We start from the raw sequence: 13,700 nt of genomic DNA on the forward strand, positions 1-13,700 counted from the left end.
CGCCTATGGGGAGATTTTGTTTGCTAATTGGTAAACCTGTCCCCAGACTGCAGTCATGATGAGCCCTAATTATATTTTTCAAGTTCATATTTTTAAGTATCGCACTATTATATTTAGTAAACTACTTTACTACTTTATAAGCTACTCGTAACTTGGGCGGGTTAATTTAATTTTCCCTTTATTTAATTCTGCGCAGTTTTGCAGTGCTAAAACTTCCTAAACCAAAAGGAAAAGATCATTGTGAGAACATGAAATGCAGAGTATACATGAACTATCAATTATCTATGAAAAATTCTACCTGAGCTGGTTAAAACTGAGGGCTAACCCAGAATCTCATAATAGAAATTGCCTGTGGTTTCTGTGATACAAGATAGATGTTAGTGCACAAATTATCAGTATCTGAATGGTGTATGCTAACATAACTTCAGTGGTCTTGATGAAGATACGCTGATTTCATCTAGCTGAAAACTTGCTTTTTTTTTGTTTAGCATGAAATGTTTCATCCCTGGCAGTGTTCAAGGCCAGATTGGGCAGAGTCTTGATGGACACGGTCTAGCGTGTGGTGTCTCTGTCCATGGCAGGGGGGTTGAAGCTAGATGATCTTAAAGTCCTTCCCAGCCTTAACTATTCTATGAGGAAACATATACGTGCTTGTTCCTTGAATCACCGAACTGTGAATGTCTGTATTCACAAGGCTGTGCAGTTTGTGAGTGGTATTGTGAATTTTGAGATTTTGTGTGGTTTTTACTGACAAACTTTGCATTCTACAAGACAATGTTTTTAGAGATGCGTGTGGACATCAACATAGGTAAGTATAAAAGAAATCTGCAGCACTTTGAAGTGTTGTCATGTTATAATGCCATCATTAGAATGTTTTTTCTCAAGAAGATTGCAATGACTTTCTCAGTTTATGGATTTTTTGTTCATTGCAGCATATTCTACTGAGTATGAAAGCATTTTCTGTGCATTTTACAGTGTTAGAAGATAAAACAGTTCTGTTATAGAGACAATGTGAAACAGTGTGAGAAAATGACAGCTCCTCAATTCAATTTCATGCACTTGACACAACAAAGTAAACCAACTAAATTTTATTTTGCTGCTTTCCTCCACAATCACAGTATCACAGTATGTTAGAGATTGGAAGGGACCTCAAAAGATCATCTAGTCCAATCCCCCTGCCGGAGCAGGAACACCTAGATAAGGTTACACAGGAATGTGTCCAGGCAGGTTTTGAATGTCTCCAGAGAAGGAGATTCCACAACCTCCCTGGGCAGCCTGTTCCAGTGTTCCGTCACCCTCACTGAGAAGAAGTTTCTTCTCAAGTTTAAGTGGAACCTCTTGTGTTCCAGTTTGTACCCATTGCCCCTTGTCCTTTCATTGTTTGCCGCTGAGAAGAGCCTGGCTCCATCCTCGTGACACTCCCCCTTTATATATTTATATACACTAATAAGGTCACCCTTCAATCTCCTCTTTTCCAAACTATAGAGACCCAGCTCCCTCAGTCTTTCCTCATAAGGGAGATGCTTCACTCCCTTAATCATCTTAGTTGCCCTGCGCTGGACTCTCTCCAGCAGGTCCCTGTCCTTCTTAAACTGAGGGGCCAGAACTGGACACAATATTCCAGATGAGGTCTCACCAGGGCTGAGTAGAGGGGAAGGAGAACCTCTCTCGACCTACTAACCACCCCCCTTCTAATACACCCCAGGATGCCATTGGCCTTCTTGGCCACAAGGGCACAGTGTCAGCTCATGGTCACCCTGTCATCCACCAGGACCCCCAGGTCCCTCTCCCCTACACTGCTCTCTAACAGGTCGTTCCCCAGTCACTTCAGAAATAATAATTCCTCTTGTGAGAAGATCTAGGTTTTATATATGTATTTTAGTTTAAAAAAAGGCAACACAAAACAACCAAACCAACAAGGTGCATATTTGCATGGTAGAGAAAGGAAAAAAAAACTTTGATAGGCATATAAATCGTATGTGCTTAAACAACTAATAGTTCAGCATTATGTAAGTTACTCATGATATTTCATTAGTTCCATGAAACTTGTGTTGAAATAGATTTAAAGGTTCACAAATTTTAATCTGCTTTAATACTTTATTCTTCCTAAAATATTGCTGCTTTTCTCTCTGGTTGAAATACACGTGTGTTGTATGATCTTTTGTACTACATCTGCATGCAATGTCATCCTGTCTTCTAATATCAGCAAAGCCTTGATTGATGAGGTTTAGAGTGGGAAAGAAAGGTAATGGGCCTGTGTTCTGTAAGAATTTCTTTGGTTTTGATGAGTTTTTTAAAAGCAAGGTTGTAATTACTGAAAGTTCTCTCACAGCACATTTGAAAGAATGCAGGGATAAATTTCCTTGCATCTTGCTTGCTGGTGCGTGATTTATACTGTATGTTTCTGTATGGTGCTGTTTGTTCATTTAACCTTCAGAAACAGCACCAGAAGGGAAGCTAGCATTTGCCCTGCTAAAGAAAAAAAGCATAGTCTAGATACAACCCTTGTCTTAATCGTCAGTGAAGGAACAATTGTGGTTAAGTTTTAAAGGAGTTCCTTTGTCCTGGTTGTTATCAGCTATCTGTGGGTGACAGAACTCCAAGGCAGTGTCATAAATAGTCTAGTTTTGAGTAATCCTGAAGCCACATATTTCACACAGACCCTGCTATAGACACATTGAAAACTTCTTCCTTTCACACTCTTGAGGATCAGTTTACTTCTATTTAAGTATCTAAAATATGAAACATTTGAATAAAAGAATATTGTCTGTATTTAAAAAAAAAATATAGTTGGTGTATTGAATGTAATTATTGTTTCACATTCGGCTAATTGTGTTTTGCCACCTCAGTTCATAGAGTAGTTTTGTAGGAAGGCTTCTTTTTTGAGGGGAACAGGGATGGGAGAAGTTCCTCATTGTTAATGTTAAAAGAGGGGAGAACCAATGAATAGCTTTCATGAAGATAAAAATTTCTGAAATTGGCTTTGTACAAACCCCACAAAACCAGATAAATTTCAGGACTTTAAGCTGTGGTTTAGAGAACATCATTCTGCCTGCTACAAATCCTCCCCATCTGTTTTATTATTTCTTTTTTGTCCCAACCCTTTTATTGGAAGTGCTGTGGGTAAAAACATTTTCTTTTTTACATATGTTTTTTAAACCAGGCAGCATGAGCTAACTTTTTTTTTTTCCCCTGTTGTGTTTCGGCTGGGAAGGCATAACCTTACATTCAGTCATCATGTCCAAAGAGAAGCTAATAAGCATTTTTCCCTTGGACAGTGTTTCTTTATCTGAATGTCAAAGTTTTAAGTAAGTTTTTGTTTTTCTAGAATATATTGGAAATGTGGCCACCTGATGAGGCTTACTTTTATTTGTAGAATTGGCTTTGCTTATCCATGCAGAACATGATTCGTCTGAACAGTTCTACCAAGATGGTTTGAAAGGTGAAAGCTTTATTCCTGACACAGTTCTTACTGTTTTGTGAAGAGAATGGTGGGAGCTATTTCTGTAACTCTGAAACTCATCTTCAGGAATTCACAATGCTAAATTAGGTGTTTTGAGATGCAGGTAACTAGAAGTAATGGCCTTTTTCTGAAACCTTAGGCAAGCAGAAAATAATGGCCTCATCTAGCTGATTGCAAAGTGGGGAGGAAGCAGGCACATAACAAAGCAGCTTGCCAGGTAATGGAGATGTTTACTTGGAGACAAACTGTGCAGCTTCAGCTGAGTTTTTAAATATGTTAGATAGATGGTCAAGAGCTCTGTTAAGAGCATGTCTTCCACAGTGATGTGCAGTTACTCATTTTCTGTATTTTTAGAGGTATTTTTAGCAAAAGTTGCTACCTTCTACATTGTGCTTTTTAACTAAAAAAAACCCAAACTTGTGTTTGGAAGTGTAGAAAGGACAGAAGTCCCCTCATCATACAAGACGGTATTCTTGTCTGTACACATCATCCAAGAACCCTTTCTAAGAGTAGCATGACAGACTTTTTACATTCTGTTTAGTTAATGTGATTAAATGGATCTAATAATGGCTTCACTTGCTTGGGAAATCAGGAACAGAACTGAAATCAGAGAAGGTAACCTGATCTTAGTGAACTACTCAGGCACGTGGGAGCTTGGATGCCAGAATGCTAATCTTGATTTTATTTACTGTGTGATGTTTGACTGAAGAAAGTTGCTTCAAGTTCTTGGAAATAATTTAAATGTAAATTTCCTGACTTGTAAAATAAAAATACTTCCTTTTTTCACTGAAAGTGATAAGTTGATTAACTTCATTTCAGACATTGTCATTGCCAAACATTTATTATAATATTAATTATTAGTTTTATGTGTATTTTAGTAAACTTGAAATATTGTTGCTTTGTGGTTCTTGGATAAGTGTCAGCTACTGGCAATTTATTTTCCATGGAGCTATTGTCAATTAAGTGTGTTTTGTTTTTGTCCTAGAAACCCAGCTCAGTTCGTATTGATCAGCTGGACCGTGAACAGTTCAATTCTGATGTAATTACTTTCCCTATTATTGTCCACTTTGGAATACGACCTGCTCAACTCAGTTATGCTGGAGATCCTCAGTAAGATGCTTTTCCTTACATCTTTCTTTCAGAAGCTCATTACTGCTGTCATTTGTGGCTTAAATAGGGCTTGTTTATGTGCCTAATTGAGTCCAATGTACAGCTTAGTGCTTATGACATTGGACACAAGCTTTTGTAAATTAGAGAATATAAGGTGTAACTTCCTTTTTTCTGGCATTGCTTAGGATCTGCTGAAATAAATTGATGTGTGTGCAGTATGAAATTTCTCAACCTGAAAACAGCTTTTCTAGGTCAGATAAAAGACAACTCAAGCTCCATGTTATTTCTCTGAAAGGCCAGTAGCCAGTTGTTCAGATAGAATAGTGTAACAAGAAGTCAGAGGGGAAGAAATACTTACCCAGGCTTCCAAAATTTATAGACTTCTCTGCTAGAGGATGTATTTAGGTCATTTTAACAACCCTGAATGGAACTTCCTTTTCAAAATTTCGCAAATTACTGTTTGAATCTTTTTATGCTAATGACAGGGTAATCACTTTCCCAGCACCATTGTGAATTGTATAAAAAAGGGCTCACTTTTGTTTCAGAGCTGCTACTTGATCATTTAATTCAATGCTTTTCAGGTCTTACATCTAATAAGGAAGAAAATAGCCATTTTCTGTTTGCTTTCTTAATGAAATTTGTTTCTTGCACCCTGCCATATCCTACTTGTCTCTTCCTATGACTTGAAAAAATGAGTCTATGTAACTGTTTCCTAGCTTGGAAGCTGTTGCATCCATGCTGCTTTTCTCTGTACCTTTTATATCCTTATAGAGATTGGGAGGAATATAGTGAAGGAGTGGAAGCGGAATTGGAACTTCAGGCAAAGCAAGCAATACTGTTTCACTGTGGGTTTGTGTAGCGGCATAAAAGTGATTGCTGGATTTTATTCACAATTCTTTTCTTAATTTCTGACATTTCATGGGATTTTTTCAGTGATTTGGAGATCTGAATAATGGACAGTATAGAACTTCTAATGCATGTATAGTTGCAGTTGTCTTTTTTGCCTCGTGCATTCCAGTGTCTTTCAAGGGCATTAGATTTCACCCGTAGTTTTGAGGCCCTAAGAGTTATAATGTGCATGTATGACAGATGTATTCTTCTGCAACTGCCTGCTGAGAAGTTTAGACTTAATATTGTGGGAAATGACAAGAGTAAGTGCTTATCCAAAAAACAACACATTTTCTTTTGGCTTTGAGCATGACTTTTAATCTTCTTCATCTTTTAGTTTCCTTATCCACAAAATAATTAAAAAACATAAGGACAACCTCTATTTTGATGCTAAATCACCTAATAATGGTAAACTTCTAGTGCCTTGCATTGAAAACAGTATAAAGACACAAAAATTGTTCTTCTCACACTTTATTTTAACTTTCTTTAAGATTTCATTAATTTCTTCCCTAGAGCTGCTTACATAATTTAGGTGTGCTTCTTTTCATCAAAGTAACAAAGTAGTTTTTGTGAAAGACCTCTTAACAAATCTCAGGCTGAACTCTGGTGTACGTGTGAAATAGGTAATGCTAAGAGAAGATTTTCCTCCAGTGTGTATTTTTTTATACAGTTCAAATACAAAGTTTTTGTTATTGTAATCTGACTATTCTCAAATTTAACTACGATAACAAAGTCTTTTCTACCCACATTAGTATTAGTAGTAAAACATAGATTGTATATAATAATTTCAGGTTTGGGGGTTTGGGTTGAAACCTCCTCATGGCATTTATATGTCTTCTGTGTAGCCGATTCATTCATTAGCTCATTTTTCTTCTTTGGATGGGAATTTGTCAGAAATAGATGTGCTGTTCTGCAGATTGCAGAAATGTGGAGAATAGAACATAAGAAAAATCTATGGCTTGACCATTTCAGATGTGTCTGTAGACTAAAAAAAACCCAACATCTCTGGAGGCAGAGAGTATACATTCAATAATGCTGCAGAGAAATAGCTGTGGAAAAAAATGCAAATAAGAAAAGATCCATTTGTGCGCCTGAGAATGTGGGATGCTGGAAAGGTTATGAAATCATAGAAGAGCTGCTGCTTCATTTTCTGCTTTGCATTTGTAACTTCCTACTAAAACCAGTTCTCTAAGGTGAGGCTGGGAAGGGTCATCTTGTACAATGTAAATATTAAAGAAAATAAGTTACTTGGGTAAGCTTCTTCCTTCTGTCCTCTGTTTCCCTGCTCCTTCTTAGAAGTCTGGGCTTATGGGTTTTCTTGAAAAAACTCTACAGAGATGATAGTTATTCTGAAGATAGCATTGTTTCCGAAAGACACAAGGTACTTAGGAATGTCATAATCCCTGTGGTCACTCCTCCCATAGTAACTTTTGAACCTGTTGGATCAGTTGCAGCCGAATGTAGAGGTGGGATGTTGGGTATAATTATAATGGAGTAAGTTCTTACAAGTTTTGTGAAAATCTGTGCTAGATCACAGAGGAACTACCACCGAGGAAAAAGTTCTGTTACTGAAGTTCATGTATAATTAGATACCCCCCAAAATTAAAAAATGCTAGACAGTTGGAGAAAAACAGAAACCTTAAGTATGTGCTAACCACAGAGGAAACTTGACTTGCCGTTTCCATTTGGCACAAACCCATAGGGAATTAAGCTTTTATTTCACAGTTCACAGAATTACTTCATGTTGCACATAATTTGTAGAGCTCTTCCTCATGTTATTCACTGAAATGTTTCAGCCAGTGTACAGACAGACACTTCCTGGGAAAGGTTACTGCTGGTTTTCAGTGAATGGTAAGTAAACCTTGTTGAGAGAAGAGAGAGTTTTCACCTGGAATATGGGCAAGTCTTATCAACATGTAGAGGTGGCCCTTTGGAGAGGATGGGTTGGTGTCTAGGAGACCTGGGTTCTGCTCTGAGTTTTGCTGTTTACTTCACCACACACTAATGCCTCCTGTCTGCTCCTGTGTCTGCCACACTGGAACAACTGCAGAGACACTGTCAGTGTTCTTGGAAAATACTTGAGATTTTTTTCTGGAGCTAAAAGATACTTGTAGGCAATGTGTGTGTATATGGGTGCATTATTAAAAGCTGGTGTGTTCATAAGGACAAAAGGTGAGAGACTGTCGTATTGACCAAAATACTTGTTTTCCGGTTTTGTCCTTCAGATACCAAAAGCTGTGGAAGAGTTATGTGAAGCTGCGTCACCTGTTGGCTAATAGTCCCAAAGTCAAACAGGCTGATAAACAGAAATTATCACAAAGAGAGGTATGGTGAGCCTTCCTATACTGATAATGAAGCACAGTAATTCTGGATGGAACAAAGCTGTATGACTGCCCTGTTTATGGAAACAATAGAAATCCTTCACGAAAGATTTCCTTTTCGGGCTGTTAACACTGATTTTATTTTTATCTTTTCTTGTTAGTGAATGGATTTATTTTTTTCCCTTTTTTTAGCTGTCAAATTGCTGAAAGCTTTTTATCCTATTATAGAAATGATCGTTATAGTACTGTAATTTATTTATAGCTATTGCCATTAATGGTTTCAAGAATTAGCATAGAGAAGGACTTTTTATTTCTGAGTGCACTTTTAACTGGCTCATAATTTTAAAAATTTCTCTGCTGAGATAAAAACTGCCATGCTTGTGCATGGTTTTAAACTGTAAATTATTAGGTAGTCTTAGTGACATTCGTTAAGATCTTTGAAGCAAAATCATCTGGTTGTTATGTTCAACAATCTTTAATGAAAAATGAGGTATTCGTCGAATTTTTGTCTTTCATATCTCTCCCCCCCCTGCCTCTTCCCCAAAGTGATGAGCAAAAAACATTTCCTAAGTGCAGATGCTCAACCAATCGGGAATTAAAATCAGAAAAATAAAGTAATCTAAATATAGAATAAAGCAGCCTTCTTTCAGGTATCTATTTGGACTGAGGCTTTGAATTTGTCTGGTGCTTGTCAACCAGGCGCTCTTAATTGGACAACTTACATAAAGAATGCATAGAGGAGAAATTAACTTTTTTGGTACCACATGGAATTAAATTAAATGGTGGTGTATTTTCATCTACTGATAAGAAACGCTGATGATTCATAGAATCATAGAATATTCTGAGTTGGAAAGGACCTGTGAGGATCATTGAGTCTTCCCCTGTTTGCTAATGGTGTGGCTTTGGTTGAAGCAAAAGTTTGATACATTTGACATTGCACCTGGTTTTTATTACTACTGCAAGGCATAGTATATGCTCTTGCATGAGCAAACATCTTGGTTAACATTTTATTTATGCCGATATTAAATAAGCCATTAGCTTCCTTACTTGTAAACAAGGGAAAAAGCACAGTGTTGACTTCTTTGCCTCGGTCTTCACTGCAAAGGCTCTGACCGCACCACCCAAGTCTTGGAAGGCACACGCAGGGACTGTGAGAGTGAAGACCTTGAGCCCACTGTAGGAGAGGATCTGGTTTGAGACCATCTTAAAAACCTGAACGTACACAAGTCCATGGGACCTGATTAAGTCCATCTGTGGGTCCTGAAGGAGCTGGTGAATGAAGTTGCTAAGCCGCTGGCCATCATATTTGAAAAATCGTGGCAGTCAGGTGAAGTTCCCGACAACTGGAAAAAGGGAAATATAACCCCCATTTTCAAGAAGGAGAAAATGGATGACCCGGGGAATTACAGACCAGTCAGTCTCACCTCTGTGCCCAGCAAAATCTTGGAGCAGGTTCTCCTGGAAGGCATGCTAAGGCACATGAAAATCTGCAAGGTGCTTGGTGACAGCCAGCATGGCTTCACTAAGGGGAAATCCTGCCTGACCAATTTGGTGGCCTTCTATGATGGGGCTACAGAACTGATGGACAGCAATAGAGCAGTTGATGTCATCTACCCGGACTTGTGCGAAGCATTCGGCACTGTCCCAGACGACATCCTTATGTCTAAATTGAAGAGACATCAATTTGATAGGTGGACCACTGGGTGGATAAAGGATTCACTGTATGGCCACACTCAAAGAGTTGTGGTCAATGGCTCAATGTCCGGCTGGAGACCTGTAACAAGTGGTATCCCTCAGGGATCGGTGTTGGGACCGGTCTTGTTTAACATCTTCATCACTGACATGGACAGTGGGATTGAGTGCGCCCTCAGCAAGTTTGCCGATGACACCAAGCTGTGTGGTTCCGTTGATATGCTGGAGGGAAGGAATGCCATCCAGAGGGACCTTGACATGCTTGTGAGGTGGGCTGATGCCAACTTCATGAAGTTTAACCATGCCAAGTGCAAGGTCCTACACCTGGGTCAGAGCAATCCCAGGCACAGCTACAGATTGGGCAGAGAAGAGATTCAGTGAAGCCCTGCAGAGAAGGACTTGGGGGTGCTGGTTGATGAGAAAATGAGCATGAGCTGGCTTCAGTGTGCGATTGCAGCCCAGAAAGCCAACCGTATCCTGGGCTGCATCAAAAGGAGTGTGACCAGCAGGTCGAAGGAGGTGATCCTGCCCCTTTATTCTGCTCTCGTGAGACCTCACTTGGAGTATTGTGTGCAGTTCTGGTGTCCTCAACATAAAAAGGACATGGAACTGTTGGAACAAGTCCAGAGGAGGGCCACGAGGATGAGCAGGGGACTGGAGCACCTCTCATATGAAGATAGGCTGAGAAAGCTGGGGCTGTTCAGCCTGGAGAAGAGAAGGCTGCGTGGAGGCCTCCTAGCAGCCTTCCAGTATCTGAAGGGGGGCTATAAGGATGCCGGGGAGGGACTCTTCATTAGGGACTGTAGTGATAGGACAAGGGGTAATGGGTTAAAACTTAACAGGAGAAGTTTAGGTTGGATATAAGGAAGAGGCGCTGGAATGGGTTGCCCAGGGAGGTTGTGAATGCTCCATGCCTGGTGGTGTTCAGGGCCAGGTTGGACAGAGTTTTGTGTGACATGGTTTAGTGGGAGGTGTCTCTGCCCATGGCAGGGGGGTTGGAACTAGGTGATCTTAAGGTCCTTTCCAACTCTAGCTATTCTATGATTCTATGTTGTGATGTAACTGTGCCAAGGTTGTAAAGAAAAAACATTTTGTCCATACAAGAGACTGTTTTGTCTGCTGCAGCTTTCTACACTCAGAGCAAGTAGAAGGGGAAACCATTGGTTTATGGACTTCTTTTCATTAGATGGCTAATGTCTATTTGTAAAATTGTAGAGAATTGGATGTAGAAGGGCGATGATGTTTTGCTTCAGAAGATAAAATGCTTCTTTGGTATTTATCACTTACTGTGCAGTGCGCTGATTTTTGTTTCTAGACCGTATTATCTAGGATAATGAGTTTATCAAGTAGTTTGCCATCAGTCATATCAGCCTGAAGCAGGTCTATGTGAAGATAACCTATGCATTTTGCCAGTGGAAGTACTCACAACTTAGAAGGAGCTGTAGGGCTGCACCTGATTGTTACATGGGCTTTTAAAGATTATGAATCATATATTATGAGTAACTGGAGTGCTTTTGAGCTGGTGAGCCTGAAAGTATGGGCATGTCTTAGCAAACATTGTAGTGTATGTCTCAGAAAATACCCAATGACACAGCCTCAAAATGCAAATTTCAGACAGTGCACAAGGGCTGGAAAGCTGTAAGCATTTCTGTTCCCTCTGTTAATGCCATCAGTTATTCACTACTGTGAGATTGTAAGATATTATTTGTGACAAGGTCGTGCTGGGGGCTTTGTTCCTCCAACCTAACTGAGCGTTTACAGCAGGTGCATAAATTTGGATCTGAAGGCTCACTTTGAAGTCAATGAAGAGAAATGCAGTTTTTTTTAAAGCCATTTATCGCCTTTCATTGAATATAAAAGGAGCCAGGGCTAACTAATGTCCTGCCCTAGATATCTTCGTGTTGAGCTGTCTGAGAATTGATGAATCTGAATCTGGATGGATGTTCCTTTTGGAACCACTCTGAGTCTCTGCAGAACAGAAGATGGAGCCTGTTCCTGCCAAGACATGCTCACAGGCTTCAGATTTTAAGCTTGGAAGAGACAGCTTTGAGCAAATGCCCTGTAGTGAAAAAGGGGAAGAGAGGAAGGACGTATCTTTGAAAAATTTTGTGTTCTGAAGAAGGAAGAGCACTAAGGAAGTCTTTACCATTAGTGCATGCTGCGTGGGGAGCTTGTATAACCAGGGGGCTGTGTAGTATTGGAGCCAGATCCTGATCCAGGGGTGACTTATTTTAGTTGGTTTTCTTTCATTCCATTTTTACAGAAAATAATTTATTTTAATAATTCTGTTAAGATCTTTTAATGATTATGTCCCTTTCATAATTTCTTGATGCAAATAAACTTTTTATGCAATACCAAACAGCCAGTGGTCAAGGCAAAATAGATTTTTATTTTATTTTTTGAATTTAAATAGTATTAGTAGATTTCATCATTATAGGCTCCAGGACTAGTTTTGGTCTACCAGAACTGCTGTCTATGCTGTATTACAGCATATTCATCGAAGACTATGGCTTAGCAACTACAAGACTTGGTCTAGTCTTAGAAACCGCTCACTAAAATTGAACCTTAAAGGGATATTGTGGAGGCATTTGTGTGCATTAATACTGATTTGTTGTAGAACATGCTTCATAACAGGTCCATTCTCTCCCTGTTTAGGAAGCACTGCAGAAAATTCGTCAGAAGAACACAATGAGACGTGAAGTGACTGTCGAGTTGAGTAGCCAGGGATTCTGGAAAACAGGGATACGTTCTGACGTCTGCCAGGTGACTAAACTGCAAGATGTTTGATCTATTTTCTTTCTTGATAGCTGCCATTTACCTCTTGAAAGGGATTGCTGTGGTTCTATGCTGAAGAATGGAATTAATACCTTTGCCTTAAGATTTATTGATTTAAGGAACTATTCTAGTCTCCCATCCACACACAGAAAAAATTATTTAAAAATATTAGGTTGCTTGCCACTGGTTGATCAGAACAAGGAAGAGAGGATAGGAATGGTCATCTGGATGCTGGGCATTAGCCAAATGTTGATTCTTATGTGGAGCTCCTGGGGCTTCTTCATCAGTTGGGTTAGTTTTAAATATTTTTATTTTAATAAATGTTTATATTTAGATGTTTTTTAAAACACAGATTTTACATTGAAACATAAAGAAATGTCTTTTTACTTGAAAGAAAAGAAAGAAAAAACTCCACAACAACTAACTTCTGGATTAAAACAGGTGGCCATCAGTAGCAAGGTCACCTTTCAGATATTCCATTTCATATGCATGACATGTCCAAGGTATGGATCTCTGGCAGATCCTACTGTGAAGTAGTTGACAGCCACCAGCTTTGTGATATAGTAGGAATAAGTGCATTTTTAATATAATATTTGATTAGTAAAATTCAAGTTATTAAAACAGTTAACTTCAAAATCTAATAAGGCTAAAGGGGAAATTTTTACAGGAGAGAAATGCTAATAACTAAATTGCTTTTCTTCTGTCTGAACCATTTCTTGTGATTCTACTATTGCTTCTGAAGTTGAAGAAAGAGAATAGTGGAACAGTATCTTCCCACATTGCTTAGGAAAATTACAGTCCTTTTCCAGTTTTTATCATGAACTCTATCTATTTTTACAGGTTAAGTAAGCAGTGTAAATTTCTAATTTAGGAGCTTTGAAAACAGTTCTGTGTTACTCATAATATCTTCTGTGATTCAGCTGTTAATGTCTTCTTCAATTCGTTTTGTTGTTGAAGGACAGCAAAACATAAGAGAATGATGAAAGTGAAGCTATTTCACATTTTTGTGCCCATCTGCAGCATAACATCTAAATCAGCTGGTTCTGGTATGAAGGTCCTTTGATTTGATTTCTTTGAGAGGCCAAGAGTAGGCAAACTGTGTATCTGTAAAATTAAAGATTGCTGCCGTTGCTACATGCTTTCTTCCAGATTAAAGAAAACTAAAACTTAATATGCATAAATCAACTCTGTGGGCAGAGCTAAAGCTCAGTGATTTAAAATTAATACTTTTTTAAAAGCATTGAGTTTAGAAGATTGAAACTTTTAAGTCACTCTAACAGCTTATAGTTAGAGACTCTAAGTTCCACATAGCAGTAATGATACTGGTCTTTGCAGTCTCAGAAGTGAACCACTTGCAGGATGAGGAAAAAGGGTGAGTGAAGTATTCCAAAAATGTAAAATCATTGTTATCTGCCAGGCTTACTTGAAGCTGTCCAGTAGATGAAGTGCAC

At 38.8% G+C, this 13,700-nt stretch overlaps 1 protein-coding gene across 1 annotated transcript in view; it reads left to right on the forward strand.

Moving 5' to 3' along the window:
• The window catches only part of DROSHA (drosha ribonuclease III), a 74,606-nt gene that overhangs the window by 25,730 nt on the left and 35,176 nt on the right, over window positions 1-13,700 (forward strand). The window contains exons 14-16 of the mRNA XM_061346682.1: window positions 4,449-4,573; window positions 7,687-7,786; window positions 12,130-12,237. Of these exons, the coding sequence (XP_061202666.1) occupies window positions 4,449-4,573; window positions 7,687-7,786; window positions 12,130-12,237 (333 nt within the window). The remainder of the gene's footprint in view (window positions 1-4,448; window positions 4,574-7,686; window positions 7,787-12,129; window positions 12,238-13,700) is intronic.

Source organism: Neopsephotus bourkii, unplaced genomic scaffold, assembly GCF_033783945.1.
Source record: "Neopsephotus bourkii isolate Nb327-2 ecotype Australia unplaced genomic scaffold, CSIRO-AGI_Nbou_v1 NB_272, whole genome shotgun sequence".
In the NCBI taxonomy this organism is placed as follows: Eukaryota; Metazoa; Chordata; class Aves; order Psittaciformes; family Psittacidae; genus Neopsephotus; species Neopsephotus bourkii.